Below are 22588 nucleotides of genomic sequence, written 5' to 3'. Positions count from 1 at the left end.
CTCAGCCGTGGCTCACTAGTGCAACAACAACGCCCGAAATGTGTCCCGTGATAAACCGTCCGACCGGAACCCTCTAATAAGAAAAGTTCCTTGGGTGAATAATGTCAAGTCACTACACCGGTATGTTTTAGTGCTTTCATGGTGAGTTTACTGACAGATATAAGTAAGAACTTTACACTACTTTATATTAGAAATGGCAACAGTGGAGGATGAATGTCACATAACAAGAAGATAGAGAAGAAGAAGAAACTTATCAACTACGGTGTTGGTACGGAGTACAAAGGCAGACATGCGCAACTTTTCAGGACTTATGCAGATCCCAAATACACATCAGCAGGTAGCAGAAGTTTGTTTTGCATAATAATGTGAAACAAAACGCCAGATATGTTATAAAGTTTCACACACACGCTAGGTGTGGTGAAATTTGTCCTTTGCATTTGACCCATCTCTTTGTTCCACCCCCTGAAATGAGGGGAGCAGTGAGCAGCGGCGGTGGCCGTGCTCTGGAATCATTTTGGTGATTTAACCCCCAATTCCAACCCTTGATGCTGAGTGCCAAGCAGGGAGGTAATGGCTCCCATTCTTATAGTCTTTGGTATGACTCGGCCAGGGTTTGAACTCTCAACCTACCGACACACACACACACACACACACACACACACAATACTGGTATCTCTGACTACGGTAGACGTAATGGGCTGACAATCCATCAAGCGGTGCGGCTTCAAAGTCGTACTAAAAACATTTTGACAGATTTTTGAGCGTCGTGTGTAATGTCCTTTATTTTCAGTGGAACATTTAACGTTTTGGTGTTGTTTACTGGCGTCATATTGGGTTAGGGTATCTCTTATGTGTGACTGCCATCTACTGGTCACACTTATCATTACACCATGTACCAAATAAAATTGCTTCGAGGTCGGTAAGCACAACCAGAATTATTCCGTACATTAGGCCCACCGGGTTATAAGGCGCACTGTCGAGTTTTGAGAAAATGAAAGGATTTTAAGTGCGCCTTATAGTCTGAATAATACGGTAATCAGATTTTTGCAAGTGAACGAGCACAGAGGGGTTTGCTGAGCAATATTGTCACCTTTTATACGCATGACAGAATTGGTTTCTGACTCTATGGTTATCATCACACCTTCCCCTCTTTTCCGTCAATAGTGATCTTCTGCGGTGGACTCGCCAAATAAGGAAAAGGCAAAACACAACTGTGGAGTGATGCCACCACATAAAGAAAAGTGTGATGGTAACCATAGAACCAAGAATGAAACTGTTCTGCAACAAAGGAAATGGTCAAACTTTCATACTTAGCTTATTAAGTATAACCACTGTGTAATAAACTGAAATAAAATAACGCTAATTAGCATTTGAGGTATAACCACTGTGTAATAGACTCAAATAAAATAACGCTAATCAGCATTTGAGGTATAACCACTGTGTAATAAACAGAAATAAAATAACGCTAATCAGCATTTGAGGTATAACCACTGTCTAATAAACTGAAATAAAGTAACGCTAATTAGCATTTGAGGTATAACCACTGTGTAATAGACTCAAATAAAATATCGCTAATTAGCATTTGAGGTATAACCACTGTGTAATAGACTCAAATAAAATATCGCTAATTAGCATTTGAGGTATAACCACTGTCTAATAAACTGAAATAAAGTAACGCTAATTAGCATTTGAGGTATAACCACTGTGTAATAGACTCAAATAAAATATCGCTAATTAGCATTTGAGGTATAACCACTGTGTAATAGACTCAAATAAAATATTGCTAATTAGCATTTGAGGTATAACCACTGTGTAATAGACTCAAAAAAAATATCGCTAATTAGCATTTGAGGTATAACCACTGTGTAATAGACTCAAATAAAATAACGCTAATTAGCATTTGAGGTATAACCACTGTGTAATAGACTCAAATAAAATAACGCTAATTAGCATTTGAGGTATAACCACTGTGTAATAGACTCGAATAAAGTACATTTACGTAGCTGTTGAAGTATAACCGCTGTGTATTCAAATAAATAATTCAAATGAAGTATAACCAGTGCAGTGTTTCCCATAAACTGCCAAGATAGCTGTGGCGGTGGGGGCGTGGCTATGGGCGTGGTCACCATGACATCATCGAGTAATTTGCATAATTTACTGCAATGATATGATTTTCTCTAAAAAGGCTCAAAAAATGTATACTTACTAATTAATAATAACAGTTTTGTTTTAAACGTCCATCCATCCATCCATTTTACAATATAATTACAACACTTTATGTACATATTTATATACAGATTTCAACAATAAGTTATTCACTGAAATATATTTATTAATTGTGGTTCTTACAAAAAATATATCTTATAAAAGCTAAAATGTCTCTTAAAGCTCTGCCCCTTTAATTAGTGCATACTAAATAATTTAACTTTAGCCTACTACTACAAGCATATTATTTACCAGCAACATAAAGTGAAACAGAGGCAGAGGTGTCCTGCCACAGTCAGTAACAAATAAACAGAAAACAGTAGTGGTCAAATACAAATAAGGCAACAAGAGAAGTATCCTACACTTCTCATTTGTAAAGTAAATGTGAACAGCCTATATGGGCATCTACATCTACATCTACGGTACTATATGATTTGCCTGAGAAGCTGGACAGGACCAAAAAAAAAAAAAAAGTTTTTTAAATTTTTTTATTTGTGGCGGACGTAATTCTTTCGTGGCGGGCCGCCACAAATAAATGAATGTGTGGGAAACACTGCAGTGTGTAATAAAGTAAAATAAAGTAAAATAACTTAGCCTTTGAAGTAGGGGCACTGTGTAATAACTTCAAATGAAGTAACACTACTCAGTCTTTTGAAGACACATAATGGGGAAGGCAGATTGATTCTGTCCCCTAGTGGCCTTTTATAGGCATTGCCAAAATTGATTGGTTCCTTTTTCTGATTCCATGGTTACCGTCACAATATCCCACACGCTGTCTTTTAAAATGAATGTAAAGCAAGTTTTAAAAGCAAACTTCTTTTATTTTTGCAACAATAATTCCAAATGCTGAGTGTCTGAATGTTCAAGGATGGATGACAAATGTTTATTTACTTCCGCCCGAATGCAGCTGAGATAGGCTTTCAGCACCCCCCGCAAGCCCAAAAGGGACAAGCGGTAGAAAATGGATGGATGGATGGTTACCGTCACACTTTTTTCCTCTTTGCCAACACTGGTGCTCTTCGCCAAGCACAAAAAAAGCCATAGAAAATGATGTCATTGCATTCAGTTTGCAGCAAAAGTGTGATGATAACCATAAAACAGGAAATGGCCCAAAGCAGAGTTTCTACCGATGCCTAAATATTGTTAGTCCAATGCACATGTGAGCGCCTATTGGAGGTCACGCTGTGCTGCTGGTGTGTTTACAACGTGTGTAGGTGGCTTGTAAGCCGTGTCTTTGTCAATGTGCACGTAGGAGGTTGAGATGAGCTCCAGCCCGGAGGCCCGCTCCTTCATCTCGCTGCTAGATGGGTACTACCGGCTGACTGCGGACGCCCACCACTATCTCTGTCATGACGTGGCGCCCCCCAGGGTGCTGCTGAGTGAAGCTAATGGCCTGCACGGACCCATGCAGTGAGTTGTTTTGCTTCCCCCTCACGCCGTCACACATAAGCTCTCATGAAAGATGTTGTGTTTCCAGGGATGACTTTGTGCGACTCAAGTTGAGAAAGGAGGCGCCAGGCGAAGGAGCTTGTCTTGTGCGCTGGAGTCTTCTCTTCTATGACAGAATTATCCTGGCTGTGCTCGACCAGAACCAGGTGAGTCACGGCACGCTTTATAGGGGGGGACACATTTAAAATAGTTTCAAAGGTACCCATTGAATGTTTATTGTCCTATTCTTAGTCTTAACACTGATGCTTTTTATAAGACATACTGCTCCCACTTAGCTTTATTAACACTAATTAACTGTTTGCCCACGCCACAAGTCACAGCTGGGCAAATATTTTGACTCATTGACAGAAAAAAATTGTCTGGGGGGGCCAATGTGTATGTGTGTATAAATGATATATACACAGTTAGATGTACAGTATGTGTGTATAAATGATATATACACAGTTAGATGTACAGTATGTGTGTATAAATGATATATACACATTGAGATGTACAGTATGTGTGTATAAATGATATATACACATTTAGCTGTACAGTATGTGTGTATAAATGATATATACACATTTAGATGTACAGTATGTGTGTATAAATGATATATACACATTTAGATGTACAGTATGTGTGTATAAGTGATATATACACATTTAGATGTACAGTATGTGTGTATAAATGATATATACACATTTAGCTGTACACTGTGTGTGTATAAATGATATATACACATTTAGCTGTACAGTATGTGTGTATAAATGATCTATACACATTTAGCTGTACAGTATGTGTGTATAAATGATCTATACACATTTAGCTGTACACTATGTGTGTATAAATGATCTATACACATTTAGATGTACAGTATGTGTGTATAAATGATATATACACATTTAGATGTACAGTATGTGTGTATAAATAATATATACACATCATTTAGATGTACAGTATGTGTGTATAACTGATCTATACACATTTAGATGTACAGTATGTGTGTATAAATGATATATACACATCATTTAGATGTACAGTATGTGTGTATAAATGATATATACACATCATTTAGATGTACAGTATGTGTGTATAACTGATCTATACACATTTAGATGTACAGTATGTGTGTATAAATGATATATACACATTTAGATGTACAGAATGTGTGTATAAATGATATATACACATTTAGATGTACAGTATGTGTGTATAAATGATATATACACATTTAGATGTACAGAATGTGTGTATAAATGATATATACACATTTAGATGTACAGTATGTGTGTATAAATGATATATACACATTTAGATGTACAGTATGTGTTTGGCTCCCAGGAACACTAATACCAAAAGTCCCAATGTCCCATAGAGTTCTAAAAAAGTTGTGACAGACCACCTCAAAAAAAACGGAATGGAATTTTACAGTTTTTTACTGAATGGGACACTCAAAATGTACATGAAAATAAAGAAAGTGGGATTTACAATATTAACTATGAACAATAAAACCGTGAATATGAACAACATATGAACATCTTTTACTTCTCAGACCAGCTCCTCGACAGTAAAAAAAACAACAACAACAGAACATCAGCAAATGTGATGTATACAAATATGATACCAAACATTTTAGCAAAGTTAATGAAGTAGATAGTTGTAACTCATAAATGGCCATGAACATTATTACACTACAAATAGAGCAATAAGAATACCAAGAAGTATAGAAATAACACTATTGATCATGAATATTAATAATAATTACCTCTATTATCAACATTTCAGGAACACTAATACCAAAAGTCACAATGTCCCATAGAGTTCTAAAAAAGTTATGAGGAATGGAATTTTACAGTTTTTTACTGAATGGGACACCCAAAATGTACATGAAAATAAAGAAAGTGGCATTTACATTATTAACTATGAACAATCAAACTGTGAATATTAACAACATATGAACATCTTTTACTTCTCAGAGCAGCTCCTCCATAGTTGTGTATCTTTTACAATCAAGCAAAACACAACAAAAATGTAACAAACAGCAAACTATGAATGCAAAGTGTAATAAACACCTACACAGGATTTCCCACACATTAATTTATTTGTGGCGGCCCACCACAAAATAATTACGTCCACCACAAATTAAAAAAAAAAATAATTTTTTTTTTTTTTTTTATTTATTTTTTGTCCTGTCCAGCTTCTCAGGCAAATCATATAGTTGATGTAGATGCCCATATCGGCTGTTCACATTTACTTTACAAAAGAGAAGTGTAGGATACTTCTCTTGTTGCCTTATTTGTATTTGACTTTATTAAATGTATTTATATTAGAAACACAACATGTGTATATAACAAAGGGTGCAAAGTGTGCAGGCAGTAGGAAACACATGGTTAAGTGTAGGGAGTAAAACTGATGGCAGTCTAAAGTTCAAGATTTTTGGAGCTCTTTGTTCAGTGGATCAGATGTTTGATGAAGCTCTGTGTCTATCTACCACCACTACTGTTTTATGTTTATTTGTTACTGACTGTGGCAGGACACCTCTGCCTCTGTTTCACTTTATGTTGCTGGTAAATAATATGCTTGTAGTAGTAGGCTAAAGTTCAATTATTTAGTATGCACTAATTAAAGGGGCGGAGCCATTTTAGCTTTTATATTTTATAAGATATATTTTTTGTAAGAACCACAATTAATAAATATATTTCAGTGAATAACTTATTGTTCAAATCTGTATATAAATATGTACATAAAGTGTTGTAATTATATTGTAAAATGGATGGATGGACGTTTAAAACAAAACTGTTATTATTAATTAGTAAGTATACATTTTTTTAGCCTTTTTAGAGAAAATCAAATAATGTAGTAAATTATGCAAATTACTCGATGTCATGGTGACCACGCCCATAGCCACGCCCCCACCGCCACAGGTATCAAGGCAAACATTTTATTCCGAAGGGGCTCTAAAGCATGCACAATATATATAATAATTTATATATATATATATATATACATATATATATATATATGTATGTATGTATGTATGTATGTATGTATGTATGTATGTATATATATATATAGATTGAAATCAATTTAATTAATTGGTGCACGGCCCACCCAAAACAGCACCATTTTAACACGTGAAATGCCTTTTTAAAAATAGAAAATAATTTGTTGATTAAAAATATTGTAGAAAACAATACAGTAAAATATAGTACTAACAACTACAGTATTATGAAGTAAAGTAATAACAATGTACAACATTTACCTTGGAGAGTGGACATTTTTACTGCATTTCCTTTGTGCTGCTTCTCCGTCAAGCACACCATCAGCAGCTTTTCTATATTTTCATGGATAAATGTCTGCTCTTTAGATATTTTAGCAGCATTGTCTGACGTGACTCATTCTGCTTCATTGTGGTGCAGACTAGCAGTTATACGCTCAAATTGCGTCGCCAAGTCATTTTTTTCGGGGATGATTTCTTATTTAATTCAATGACTATCATCACCTTCTTCGTCTTCACATTCACTTTCGTCCTTCCCATGGTTGGAAAAACAAAGTGATGTGGAACCCTAGCTATGAGCTAATGCTAGCCAGTAAGACTGGATGTTTTGGTTGGGTGTTATGGAAATCAAAGTTCCATTTGCTACACCAACTAAAGGCAGGGATGCTTGTTGCTCCATTTTTTGCTTGCAACTTAAAGCATAACAATAACTTATCTCAAAACCCTCTTAAGTACTACTGTTAGAACATCGTTAAAAAGTCCATTTAAGTCTTATAGGCCAAACTCATTGTGGTTGTTTTGTAGCTCCAATATGAACCACAGAATAGATGCACGCCAAGCCACAAGCAGTTCTGTATCCAGCACAAGGCTTCCAGTTTCTCCCTGGATGGCTGGGACCAGGAGTTCTCCAGTGTGAAGGAGCTCATAGACACCCTCAAGAACTTCATACTCAAATGCGGCATGGAGAGCTACGGCGTGAAAAAATGCTGCCTGCCCCGCCAAGGAGGTTAGTCCTTCGATCGCTTGCGCTTCTAATTCTAGACAACCAGTTTGTTACTACAAAAGCCAAAAGTAGTGAAGTTGTCAGGTTGTGTAAATGGTAAATAAAAAGAGAATACAACAAATCCTTTTCAACTTATATTCAATTGAACAGACTGCAAAGACAAGATATTTCATGTTCACACTGGAAAATGGTGTTATTGTTTGCAAATATTAGCTCATTTGGAATTTGATGCTTGCAACATGTTTCAAAAAAGCTGGCACAAGTGGCAAAAAAGAGTGATAAAGTTGAGGAATGCTCATCAAAGACTTATTTGGAACATCCCACAGGTGAACAGGCTAATTGGGAACAGGTGGGTGCCATGATTGGGTATAAAAGCAGCTTCCATGAAATGCTCAGTCATTCACAAACAAGGACGGGGCGAAGGTCACCACTTTGTCAACAAATGCCTGAGCAAATTGTTGAACAACAACATTTCTCAACCAGGAATTTAGGGATTTCACCATCTACGCTCCGTAATATCATCAAAGGTTCAGAAAATCTGGAGAAATCACTGCACGTAAGCCATGATATTACACACCTTGGATCCCTCAGGCGGTACTGCATCAAAAAGCCACATCAGTGTGTAAAGGATATCACCACATGGGCTCAGGAACACTTCATAAAACCACTGTCAGTAACTACAGTTGGTCACTACATCTGTAAGTGCAAGTTAAAACTCTACTATGCAAAGCCAAAGCCATTTATCAACAACACCCAGAAACGCTTCGCTGGGCCCGAGCTCATCTAAGATGGACTGATGCAAAGTGGAAAAGTGTTCTGCGGTCTGACGAGTCCACATTTCATTTTGTTTTTTGGAAACTGTGGACCAAAGAGGAAAAGAACCATCTGGATTGTTTTAGGGTGAAAGTGTAAAAGGCAGCATGTGTGATGGTATGGGGGTGTATTAGTGGCCAAGACATGGGTAACTTACACATCTGTGAAGGCACCATTAATGCTGAAAGGTACATACAGCTTTTGGAGCAACATATGTTGCCATCCAAGCATTGTTATAATGGACGCCCCTGCTTATTTCAGCAAGACAATGCCAAGCCACGTGTTACATCAACGTGGCTTCATATTAAAAGAGTGCGGGTACTAGACTGGCCTGCCTGTAGTCCAGACATTGCAAATGTGTGGCAGCTAAAATATGAGAAGGGAGACTGTTGAACAACTTAAGCTGTACATCAAGCAAGAATGGGAAAGAATTCCACTTCAAAAATGTGTCTCCTCACTTCCCAAACCTTTACTGAGTGTTGTTAAAAGGAAAGGCCATGTAACACACTGGGAAAAATGCCTAAGTTCATGATTATTTGCAAAAAATAACAAAGTTTCCGAGTGTGAACATGAAATATCTTGTCTTTGCAGTCTATTCAATTGAATATAAGTAGAAAAGGATTTGTTGTATTCTCTTTTTATTTACCATTTACACAACGTGACAACTTCACCACTTTGGAGGTTTGTAGTTTTGTCTTGGTGCCATCTAACCTGTGAGGACTGGTATGCTGCAGAGTTGTCCAACCTCCTGGTGAAGAGACACAATGTGGACCACAGTCCAGATGTGCGCTCTCTGGCCCCAAAGACGTTAGAGCTGTGCATCCAGATCAAGTACAAAGATATCATTCAGGTGAGGACAACCACTCCACTGCTTTTATGCTTCTGCTGTGGTATGTGTCTGAGCTGCCAGGTGTGGGCTTTACGGACAGGGACCTCATATGGGTTATGGGACCAGAACCAAGATCTACTCGGGACAGCTGCAAGTCGGGGGAGGAGTAGAAGAAGATGTAGAGGACGAGGTGAGCGGGGATGGACGGCAAGCTGTGCGAGTGGTGCTGAAGGTTCTGGAACAAAGCCATGAAGAAATCAGATTTGTAAGCGGCCATGACACTGATGTTGTCTGCTAATCATAAACTACAACTACAACTACTTGCTGTCCACCTTTCAGGCTTTCTTTGAAACGGCCAGCTTCTTGAGCCAAATGTCTCACCGTCACCTGGTCCTAATGTACGGCTTGTCTGTCAACGGATCTGAAAGTGAGAGCACGCACACACACACACACACACACACACACACACACACACACACACACACACACACACACACACACACACGCACACACACACTCATCACTTAAAGGGGACCTATGATGATTTTAATCTACATTTTAAACACTTCTTGTGGTCTAGATCAGTGGTTCTCAAACTTTTTTCACCAAGTACCGCCTCAGAAAACACTTGACTCTTCAAGTACCATCATGATGACATCATTAAATACAGTAGTGTAGTAGACCTAAGTATTCATTAAGTACCACCATAATGACAACATTAAATACAGTAGTGTAGTAGACCTAAGTATTCATTAAGTACCACCATGATGACAACATTAAATACAGTAGTGTAGTAGACCTAAGTATTCATTAAGTACCACCATAATGACAACATTAAATACAATAGTGTAGTAGACCTAAGTATTCATTAAGTACCACCATGATGACAACATTAAATACAGTAGTGTAGTAGACCTAAGTATTCATTAAGTACCACCATAATGACAACATTAAAATACAGTAGTGTAGTAGACCTAAGTATTCATTAAGTACCACCATGATGACAACATTAAAATACAGTAGTGTAGTAGACCTAAGTATTCATTAAGTACCACCATGATGACAACATTAAAATACAGTAGTGTAGTAGACCTAAGTATTCATTAAGTACCACCATAATGACAACATTAAAATACAGTAGTGTAGTAGACCTAAGTATTCATTAAGTACCACCATAATGACAACATTAAATACAGTAGTGTAGTAGACCTAAGTATTCATTAAGTACCACCATGATGACAACATTAAAATACAGTAGTGTAGTAGACCTAAGTATTCATTAAGTACCACCATAATGACAACATTAAATACAGTAGTGTAGTAGACCTAAGTATTCATTAAGTACCACCATGATGACAACATTAAATACAGTAGTGTAGTAGACCTAAGTATTCATTAAGTACCACCATGATGACAACATTACCGTAAATACAATAGTGTAGTAGACCTAAGTATTCATTAAGTACCACCATGATGACAACATTAAAATACAGTAGCATAGTTTGAACAGAATCACTGTGTTTAAAAATATAAAAATAAATCATTGTTCTTGAAGTGATTCTTTGATGTACCATTTGATGGAGCCTGGTTACAAGTACCACAGTTTGAGAATCAATGGTCGAGATTAGTCACCAACCTGTCAAATGCAATCGACCAGTCGATCTTTTAGACCCTACTGGTCGATTGCAAAAATTTAAGAAACAACACATGGCAGAGTGATCAGCAGACCAGCCACATTTGAAGCCAGGGTATCCCAGGGTCTTAAAAAGTTTTAAAAAGTCTTAAATCCAATCATTTGAATTTAAGGCCTTAAAATGTCCTACAATCTCATAAAAGGTCTTAAATATGATTTTGACACAGAGACAATTGATGACATGATGAATTATTTTCTGTTGCAGACATCATGGTGGAGGAGTTTGTGGAATTTGGGCCCTTGGATGTTTTCCTTCGCAGACAGAAAGGCAAAGTGACTCCTCGCTGGAAATGTATTGCTGCCAAACAGCTGGCCAGCGCCCTGAATTATCTGGTAAGTGGCCTTCAGGTCAAGGCAAGTCTCTGTAATCACAGCTAAGTGAAGTCTTGGAAGAGCTTGTTTCTTCCCAGCAAGTCTCATAATGAGATTACTGCAGTGATTGAAAACGGCTTCAGTGTTTGCAGACTTGTCTCAATGGCTGCTTTTATATTGATGGCTAACTCCAGCATTGTTGTAGGCGGCTCAGGGTCGGGTTCATGGAAACGTTTGTGCCAGGAACATCCTTGTGGCAAGACCGGGTCTGGAGCAAGGTGCATCCCCTCTTGTCAAGCTGAGTGACCCAGGAATTGCCCTCCATTTGCTTTCCAGAGAAGGTCAGTTCTTATACTTAAAACAACATCAATGCTCTCATTATATTTGCCTAAAGTGCAAAGAAGGCGAGTGTTGATTGAAAAGATGCTGTTGTATCATATTTGACAACTTCTTACTCTGATATTCTTACTCTGTTTGAAAAGTACCGCTTCCCAATGGGCATGACGGCGCGCCATCACGTCATGACATTGCTGGTTTTAGGAGCAGAGGAGCATGTTGGGCAGCGCACACACACAGAGTACTTACAAGCAGACACAGTGTGTAGACAGAAAAGGGAGAATGGATGCATTTTGGTGTAGAAAGTCAAGATAAAGGTGAAGTTATAACACTGAAACACCCTCAGGAAGAGCTGCTTTAACACATGCAGCTAACATCCATCCACAGTGTTTTAGCTACTTCTAAATCACTAATCCTGGCGACAAATAAAGTAAGTTTCTTACAAGTATCATTATCACTGGAGGACGAGGAATAGCTAAACATGCTTCACTACACAACGTAGGAGGATACAATAGCTCACCGCCGTCACAATGTAAACAAACACCAAGGGTGGATCTACACCTGACATCCACTGTAATGATACCAAGTACAAGAGCATATCTAGTCGATACTACTATGATTACATCGATGTTTTTTAGCATCACAACATCTTTTTTCCTTATTTTAATATTCATATTATGTTTATAAAGTCTTGAAATATGTCCCTGGACACATGAGGACTTTGAATATGACCAATGTATGATCCTGTAACCACTTGGTATCACATCCATACCCAAATTTGTGGTATCATCCAAAACTAATGTCAAGTATCAAAGAAGAGAAGAATAAGTGATTATTACATTTGAACAGAAGTGTAGATAGAACATGTTAAAACTGAAAATAAGCAGATATTAACAGTAAATGAACAAGTAGATTAATAATCTTTTTTTACAGCTTGTCCCTCATAATGTGTACAAAATAATAGGTGTATAAATGACACAATATGTTACTGCAGACTAATTAGGAGTCTTTGTTTGTTTACTTACTACTAAAAGACAAGTTGTCTAGTATGTTCAACATTTTATTTAAGGACTAAATGACAATAATAAACATATGTTTCATGTACACTAACATTTGTTGTTCAAATAAAGACAATAATGACATTTTTAGAAAAGTATCGAAATACATTTTGGTACCAGTACCAAAATATTGGTATGGGGACAACCCTGATTTGTTTATATTAAATATATATATATATATATATATATATATATATATATATATATATATATATATATATATATATATATATATATATATATATATATATATATATATATATATATATATATATATATATATATATATATATATATATATATATATATTAAATGGTACCATATGTGTATACATCAGGGGTCACCAACGCGGTGCCCGCGGGCACCAGGTAGCCCGTAAGGACCAGATGAGTAGCCCGCTGGCCTGTTCTAAAAATAGCTCAAATAGCAGCACTTACCAGAGAGCTGCCTCTATTTTTTAAATTGTATTTATTTACTAGCAATTTGCCCGAAATTTTTAATTTTAAGAGAGACAAAACTCAAATAGAATTTGAAAATCCAAGAAAATATTTTACAGACTTGGTCTTCACTTGTTTAAATAAATTCATACATTTTTTTACTTTGCTTCTTATAACTTTCAGAAAGACAATTTCAGAGAAAAAATACAACCTTAAAATGATTTTAGGACTTTTAAACACATATACCTTTTTACCTTTTAAATTCCTTCCTCTTCTTTCCTGACAATTTAAATCAATGTTCAAGTAAATTTTTTTTTTTTATTGTAAAGAATAATAAATACATTTTAATTTAATTCTTCATTTTAGCTTCTGTTTTTTCAATGAAGAATATTTGTGAAATATTTCTTCAAACTTATTATGATTAAAATTCAAAAAAATTATTCTGGCAAATCTAGAAAATCTGTAGAATCAAATTTAAATCTTATTTCAAAGTCTTTTGAATTTCTTTTAAAATGTTTGTTCTGGAAAATCTAGAAGAAATAATGATTTGTCTTTGTTAGAAATATAGCTTCGTCCAATTTGTTATATATTCTAACAAAGTGCAGATTGGATTTTAACCTATTTAAAACATGTCATCAAAATTTTAAAATTAATCTTAATCAGGATCAATTACTAATGATGTTCCATAAATTATTTTTTTAATTTTTTCAAAAAGATTCGAATTAGCTAGTTTTTGTCTTCTTTTTTTCGGTTGAATTTTGAATTTTAAAGAGTCGAAATTGAAGATAAACTATGTTTCAAAATTTAATTGTCATTTTTTTCGTGTTTTCTCCACTTTTAAACCGTTCAATTAACTGTAAATATCATTCATTATTAATTATAACATAGAGTTAAAGGTAAATTGAGCAAATTGGCTATTTCTGGCAATTTATTGAAGTGTGTATCAAACTGGTAGCCCTTCGCATTAATCACTACCCAAGAAGTAGCTCTTGCTTTCAAAAAGGTTGCTGACCCCTGGTATACATTGTATCTACTGATGTAGTTATGTTGTAGTTACAGTTACACGTCAAAATGCCATAAATCAGCACTGATAACTGGTGGCTCTTCACCAAATCCACCATACTACTGTAATACATCCATGACTGCTCAGAAGGTTATGGGTGGATTTTGAGTCAACTTTCAGGAAATGTCAGAAATGTGATTAAGAGCAAGTGATGACATTACAGATCACCTTTTGGATTCAGAATTTTTCTTAGGATTCTGTACCATCAGGAAATGGGGTCCTTTTCTAGTTTGCTCATTCATCCGACCCTCCTCCATTGCAGAGCGACTTGAGCGTATTCCCTGGATGGCTCCCGAGTGCGTCGGGGGGGACACGCCCGTGGGCCCCGGGGCCGACCAGTGGGGCTTCGGGATGACCCTGATGGAGATCTTTAACGACGGCGATCTTCCCTTCAGCGGTGACACGTCGCGTGAGGTGGGCTGCATGGGCCTGCATTCATCAACCCTGTCATGACTGACCTGCGTCCACAGGAGGAGTTCTACCAGCAGCCAGGATGGTCCTTACCCTCCTCCCCCCTGCTGGCGGGCTTCATCAGCAGATGTCTGACCCAGCAGCCCTCAGACAGACCTTCCTTCTGCTCCCTGCTCCGAGACCTCATCGACATCATGAACACAAGTGTGCCCTTAAGTCGCTCTTTAAATGATTATCACCTTTTTGGGTGCATTTAATCATTTCCACGCCTCTGCACAGATCCTGATACAACCCACAGTGGAACCCCCTCTAAGGCCCAAGACACCTTCTTCCAAAAACGTTTCCTGAAATTCAAAGGGGAGTTAGGAAAGGTGCGTTTTACTGTCAACTCCTCTTTTTTGTTCTTCCACCCCCTCGGCTCACGTGCTCCGTCTGTAGGGTAATTTTGGAAAGGTGAGCCTGTACATGTACGACCCAGCCAACGACGGGGAAGGAGAGCTGCTGGCCGTCAAGGCTTTAAAGCAGGAGAACGCTCACCTGTCCAAGGGTTGGCTGAAGGAGATCAACATCCTGAAGTCGCTTGATCACCAAAACATTGTCAAGTACAAAGGACGGACAGAAATAGGTGAGTCCTTGTGAAAAGGTCAGAATCCCCTAAAGGGATGTGGATGTTTTGCGAGATCTCGCAATACTTTTTTGCGGAAGTAAAACAGCCACAGCGATGGAGAAGCGGGAGCATGCCTACCCATCACCTGTGCTCTGTTGTGGGACCATAATACGATCTGATGTCTGTCAGGTTCAAACACCGAACTATCTATTTAACAAGACAAGAAGCAAGGAATCAAACAGGGACAGGCTTCAATTTAGCTCATGAGGAGAGCGCGTGTGGACCTGTACTCTCGTACAGTGTCACCCCACCGCTCTGAGGAACAAGCTCCTCCCTCCTCATTTATTTGGGCATTTCCTGATTACATAGTTGCAGCTGCTTCTAAGGGGAGGGGTCATAAACAGTTTAAACAAAAAGGTGCTTGGAGCGGTGTCAGGTTTGCCTCCTCTCTGCTCGTAGATTTCGGGTCCTTCCTGTGGCAGTCCAATAGATCAAAGAAACCGACACCTCCACGGCGCATTCCATCGCACACAGTGGAGGTTTACAAGCCGTCCGCCGTTTGCTTGATGAGATCAAAGACAGCTTTTGTCTTCGCGCAGGGCAACCTGAACTCATAGCAGACAAGTTGCGTGATAACTTATATACAATTATTCTGACAATGTCTTTGTATGTTAGGCCGATACTAAAATAGAAATCAATAAACTTCTCCCACGGATGATGGGTAGGCTCCTCCATTACTTCCGGTTCACTGACATAGGAAAAAAGCCTTTTGCGAGATCTCGCAAAAAGTACAATTTTTCCCCTCCATGTCCCTTTAGGGCAGGAGTCACCAACCTTTTTGAAAGCAAGAGCTACTTCTTGGGTAGTGATTAATGCGAAGGGCTACCAGTTTGATACACACTTCAATAAATTGCCAGAAATAGCCAATTTGCTCAATTTACCTTTAACTCTATGTTATTATTAATAATTAATGATATTTACACTTAATTGAACGGTTTAAAAGAGGAGAAAACACACAAAAAATGACAATTAAATTTTGAAACATAGTTTATCTTCCATTTCGACTCTTTAAAATTCAAAATTCAACCGAAAAAAAGAGAAAAACTAGCTAATTCGAATCTTTTTGAAAAAATGTAAAAAAGAATTTATGAAACATCATTAGTCATTTTTCCTGATTAAGATTAATTTTACAATTTTGATGACATGTTTTAAAAAGGTTAAAATCCAATCTGCACTTTGTTAGAATATATAACAAATTGGACCAAGCTATATTTTCCAACAAGGGACGGCGTGGCGAAGTTGGTAGAGTGGCCGTGCCAGCAATCGGAGGGTTGCTGGTTACTGGGGTTCAATCCCCACCTTCTACCATCCTAGTCACGTCCGTTGTGTCCTTGGGCAAGACACTTCACCCTTGCTCCTGATGGCTGCTGGTTAGCGCCTTGCATGGCAGCTCCCTCCATCAGTGTGTGAATGTGTGTGTGTGTGAATGGGTGAATGTGGAAATACTGTCAAAGCGCTTTGAGTACCTTGAAGGTAGAAAAGCGCTATACAAGTATAACCCATTTATCATTTATTATTTCTAACAAAGACAAATCATTATTTCTTCTAGATTTTCCAGAACAAAATTTTTAAAAGAAATTCAAAAGACTTTGAAATAAGATTTAAATTTGATTCTACAGATTTTCTAGATTTGCCAGAATAATTTTTTTGAATTTTAATCATAATAAGTTTGAAGAAATATTTCACAAATATTCTTCGTCGAAAAAACAGAAGCTAAAATGAAGAATTAAATTAAAATGTATTTATTATTCTTTACAGTAAAAAAAATAAATGTACTTGAACATTGATTTAAATTGTCAGGAAAGAAGAGGAAGGAATTTAAAAGGTAAAAAGGTATATGTGTTTAAAAATCCTAAAATCATTTTTAAGGTTGTATTTTTTCTCTAAAATTGTCTTTCTGAAAGTTATAAGAAGCAAAGTAAAAAAATTAATGAATTTATTTAAACAAGTGAAGACCAAGTCTTTAAAATATTTTCTTGGATTTTCAAATTCTATTTGAGTTTTGTCTCTCTTAGAATTAAAAATGTCGGGCAAAGCGAGACCAGCTTGCTAGTAAATGAATACAATTTAAAAAATAGAGGCAGCTCACTGGTAAGTGCTGCTATTTGAGCTATTTTTAGAACAGGCCAGCGGGCTACTCATCTGGTCCTTACGGGCTACCCGGTGCCCGCGTTGGTGACCCCTGCTTTAGGGGCTCCGTATATTTCAACTATGACTGGAACATTAACAAATGTAAAAAAAAACTAAAAGCTAGGTTTGTTTTGAGAAAGTCACCAGAAGCATTGGCGTAATGGCCCTCCTTGAAAAGACTCCAAGCAAGTCATGTGAGGCTGAGGGCCTCAAGAATGTAACAATAAAAACTGAGCTGCTAGGCTCACATGGTTTATGTATTTGTCATTGTTGCCTTTAAGAAGGATGTGCTAAAGATGCTAACTTGTTTGCCACCACCAGGAGGACGAGTGGTGCACCTAATAATGGAGTACCTGACTCTGGGTAGTCTGGATAAGTTCCTTCAAAAGGGTGAACACAGCACATCTCAGTGTGTGCTCTTTGCTAAGCAGATCTGCCAGGTCAGCAACTTTCAATTTGTCACGGCCAATTCTTTCACTTCTTGTCAGTGACGATCATGCACTCTTTTGTTGATGATGTTCTCAGGGGATGGAGTACTTGCACTTGCAGCGATACATCCATCGGGACCTCGCCGCCCGCAATATTCTAGTCAAGTGCAACAGTTTGGTAAAGATCGGAGACTTCGGCCTCTCCAAGTACATCTCTGAGGACGACACCTACTACTGCGTGCGCGAGGATGGTGACAGTCCTGTGTTCTGGTAAGCTTCTGTGCCCAAAAAATGCCCGAAAAATCTTGTGTTGCCAGCTTTGAAAAATAGGCTAATCAAGCCTAAAGCAGGGCTGTTCAATTCAATGTTACCTTTTTTTACCTCACAGTCCAGGACTCTTGTTCATATAAAAGAGGGGTGTTCAAACTGTTTCCACTGAGGGCCGCACACTGAAAAATAAAAAGGATGCTAGGGCTATTATAATAGTTTTTCATTTTAAAACCAATACAATACATTGATTTTAAGTAGGTCATATATTTATTTGTTTTACTTTCAACGCTTTCTCTACTAGAGTGAGACAAGAAGGTAAAAACTAGCCTGTATTCAAAAGGTTCAAGAAACACATCTGTCCACTAATGTTTTTGCAGTCGGCCATAAAGAAGAGCAGAGCACTCAGCATATAGAACAGGCCTGGGCAATTATTTTGACTCGGGGGCCACATTTAGGGAAAAAAATGTGTCTGGGGGCCGGTATATCTATTTTTAGGAACACTAATACAAAACCTCACAATAATGTCTGATTGAATGCTTAAAAACGTTATGACGGACCGCCCTAAAAAACGTAATGGAATTTTTACATTTTTCTATGAACGATAAAACACTGAATATTGACAAATTATGAACGTCACACCCCCTTTCGATCGACATATTTTACAATCAAGTGAAACGCAACAAACAGTGAAATATGAATGCAAAGGGTACAGAATAAACCCACCTACAATTTGATATATCTGATATTTGCTGAATTTCCCCCAGGGATCGATGAAGTACTTTCTATTCTATTCTATTCCATTCTATATATCACTAAGCTTTAGAACTTTGTTGTGAAAATCTCCTTCCACGTCTGTGGAAAGTCTTCCCGCCCACACTGCTTGGTGCCTCGTCTGAGCTGCTGTGACGTAGATGATCATAGTAACTAATTAGATGACCATAGTAACTAACTTTATTACCATAGTAACTCGTATATCATCCATAAGCGCAGATTCCAACCATTAAAATACTTTGTATAGTTAAAGACTTACGGTCATTTGAAAACATGACTGCATAATGGCAGCTACAGTTTCCATCTTAAAGATCTAAAACAATTATTTGAGAATGTCCGGCGGGCCAGATGGGAAAGCTCAACGGGCCGCATGTGGCCCCCGGGCCTTAATTTGCCCAGGTCTGATATAGAGGATCTTTGACTAGTTTAATCCTGTGTTGGCCCTGCCATGAGGTGGCAACTTACTAATAATAATAATAATAGATTTTATTTGTAAAAGCACTTTACATTGAGCAAACAACCTCAAAGTGCTGCAGTGCATTTAAAAAACAAACAAAACAACAACAACGCTAGAACCACCAATAGCTGCCCCCAACAAGTAAAATAAATAGTACAAAAACATATAAAAAGTAGAACAGCCTAATAGCTAGAACTAGCACACATATATCTAAAAAATAAAGGGGTTTTAAGCCTTTTTTAAAAGCATCCACAGTCTGTGGTGCCCTCAGGTGGCCAGGGAGAGCGTTCCACAGACTGGGAGCGGCGTAGCAGAAACTTCTCCAGGGTGTACCCCGAGTGCAGCTGGGATAGGCTCCAGCACCCCCTCGAGAGGGACAAGCTGTAGAAAATGTATGTATGGATGGATGAATGACTTAATGAACATATTAGCCATTTAGTGATGTAAAAATGTGTTCTATATGAAGTCCAAATACTCGCGAAAGAACTCCTGAGCCTCCTTAAAAGGTGTCCAACATAATAATGTGGTATAAAAGTCGTCCTCAGGCTGCACACACACTTTTAAAAGTCATTGGCATGAAGCAAAGCGCTCTATATTTGCCCTCAAACATGCACCTTTTTCAGGTATGCGCTGGAGTGCCTGAGAGAGGGCAGATTCTCCTTCGCCTCCGACGTTTGGTCTTTTGGTGTGACGCTCTATGAGATTCTAACCCGCTGTGACCCCAGCCAGAGCCCCCCGGTGGTACGTTGTCACACCCAAATGTGTGTGTGTGTGTGTGTGTGTGTGACGCCATGTTGTCTGCAGACATTCCGTAAGATATCAGGGCTGGCCCCTGAGCAGATGACGGCGATGGTGCTCATAGGTCTGTTAGAGCGACGGCGGCGCTTGCCTTGTCCCAAACTTTGCCTGCCTGAGGTAAGGAACATCATGTCATGCCTTTTATGGCCGTCTCATATTACACCCTTTTTTAATGTGACCACAGCTGCAGATGCTCATGGCTCAGTGTTGGCATGAAGAAGCTGCACGACGGCCATCCTTCACGCTCCTCTTTGAGCAGCTGGAGGGTGTGCGCCTACAGCCAAATGTCTGCTTCTCTCTGGATCCCATCAGCGCTGCAGATCCACTTGTCTGAAGAAGACCAAGGAAGGTTCTGCAAGGCTGGTAAAGTGACTTTGTGCCTAACCCAATGTCAATCTCCAGTGGAACATCTGGGTGTGGCCTTTGCATGTTCTCCCGTGCTGGCATGGTCACATGCATGTTTAGGTAGTGTCAATGCTTCTTCTTCTCCGGGGTAACAATTACCCTGCCTATCAGCTGGAATACACCCCAGTCCACCTAGACCCTGGTCAGGACTTGCACTATACACCAGGGCTATTCAACTACATCGTCCAAGTCACGTGGTGACATTGCTGCCTTTAGGAGCAGAGGAGCATGTTGGGCAGCGCACACACACAGAGTACTTACAAGCAGACACAGTGTGTAGACAGAAAAGCAGAGGAGCATGTTGGGCAGCGCACACACACAGAGTACTTACAAGCAGACACAGTGTGTAGACAGAAAAGCAGAGGAGCATGTTGGGCAGCGCACACACACAGAGTACTTACAAGCAGACACAGTGTGTAGACAGAAGAGGGAGAATGTTGGTGTAAAAAGTCAAGATAAAGGTGAAGTTATAACACTGAAACACCCTCAGGAAGAGCTGCTTTAACACATGCAGCTAACATCCATCCACAGTGTTTTAGATACTTCTAAATCACTAATCCTGGTCTCCATGGCGACAAATAAAGTAAGTTTCTTACAAGTATCATTATCACTGGAGGACGAGGAATAGCTAAACATGCTTCACTACACACCGTAGGAGGATACAATAGCTCACCACCGTCACAATGTAAACAAATGCCATGGGTGGATCTACACCTGACATCCACTGTAATGATACCAAGTACAAGAGCATATCTAGTCGATACTACTATGATTACGTCAATATTTTTTAGCATCACAACTAGAGATGTCCGATTAAATCGGCCTGCCGATATCATCGGCCGATATATGCGTTAAAATGTAATATCGGAAATTATCGGTATCGTTTTTTTTTATTATCGGTATCGGTTTTTTTGTTGTTGGTTTTTTAAAAATTAAATCAACATAAAAAACACAAGATACACTTACAATTAGTGCACCAACCCAAAAAACCTCCCTCCCCCATTTACACTCATTCACACAAAAGGGTTGTTTCTTTCTGTTATTAATATTCTGCTTCCTACATTATATATCAATATATATCAATACAGTCTGCAAGGGATACAGTCCGTAAGCACACATGATTGTGCGTGCTGCTGCTCCACTAATAGTACTAACCTTTAACACTTCATTTTACAAATTTTCATTAATTACTAGTTTCTATGTAACTGTTTTTATATTTCTTTTTTATTCAAGAAAATGTTTTTAATTTATTTATCTTATTTTATTTGATTCATTTTTTAAAAAAGTACCTTATCTTCACCATACCTGGTTGTCCAAATTAGGCATAATAATGTGTTAATTCCACGACTGCATATATCGGTTGATATCTGTATCGGTTGATATCGGTATCGGTAATTAAAGAGTTGGACAATATCGGAATATCGGATATCGGCAAAAAGCCATTATCGGACATCCCTAATCACAACATCTTCTTAAAGTAAATATGTCCCTGGACACATGAGGACTTTGAATATGACCAATGTATGATCCTGTATCTACTTGGTATCACATCCATACCTAAATGTGTGGTATCGTCTAAAACTAATGTCAAGTATCAAAGAAGAGAAGAATAAGTGATTATTACATTTGAACAGAAGTGTAGATAGAACATGTTAAAACTGAAAATAAGCAGATATTAACAGTAAATGAACAAGTAGATTTATAATTCCTTTTTACAGTTTGTCCCTCATAATGTGTACAAAATAATAGGTGTATAAATGACACAATATGTTACTGCATAGACTAATTAGGAGTCTTTGTTTGTTTACTTACTACTAAAAGACAAGTTGTCTAGTATGTTCAACATTTTATTGAAGGACTAAATGACAATAATAAACATATGTTTATTGTACACTAACATTTGTTGTTACAATAAAGACAATAATGACATTTTTTGTGGTCCCCTTTATTTAGAAAAGTACTACGGTGTGTAGTGAAGCATGTTTAGCTATTCCTCGTCCTCCAGTGATAATGATACTTGTAAGAAACTTACTTTATTTGTCACCATGGAGACCAGGATTAGTGATTTAGAAG

General features: G+C 38.0%; 1 protein-coding gene across 1 annotated transcript in view; it reads left to right on the top strand.

The window, feature by feature from the left end:
- The window catches only part of tyk2 (tyrosine kinase 2), a 32126-nt gene extending 11323 nt beyond the window's left edge, over positions 1–20803 (top strand). The window contains 16 exon segments of the mRNA XM_062049346.1: positions 3458–3615; positions 3683–3800; positions 7439–7640; positions 9185–9300; positions 9380–9544; positions 9619–9706; positions 11178–11305; positions 11490–11625; positions 14441–14592; positions 14649–14960; positions 15028–15214; positions 17708–17826; positions 17912–18084; positions 19936–20053; positions 20117–20227; positions 20295–20803. Coding sequence (XP_061905330.1) covers positions 3458–3615; positions 3683–3800; positions 7439–7640; positions 9185–9300; positions 9380–9544; positions 9619–9706; positions 11178–11305; positions 11490–11625; positions 14441–14592; positions 14649–14960; positions 15028–15214; positions 17708–17826; positions 17912–18084; positions 19936–20053; positions 20117–20227; positions 20295–20444 — 2433 coding nt within the window. The 3' untranslated portion in view covers positions 20445–20803.
- Positions 20804–22588: the final 1785 nt, after the last annotated feature.

The sequence above is a fragment of the Entelurus aequoreus genome, linkage group LG06 (genome assembly GCF_033978785.1).
Source record: "Entelurus aequoreus isolate RoL-2023_Sb linkage group LG06, RoL_Eaeq_v1.1, whole genome shotgun sequence".
NCBI classification, from domain to species: Eukaryota; Metazoa; Chordata; class Actinopteri; order Syngnathiformes; family Syngnathidae; genus Entelurus; species Entelurus aequoreus.
This window is presented reverse-complemented; position numbering and strand designations above follow the sequence as displayed.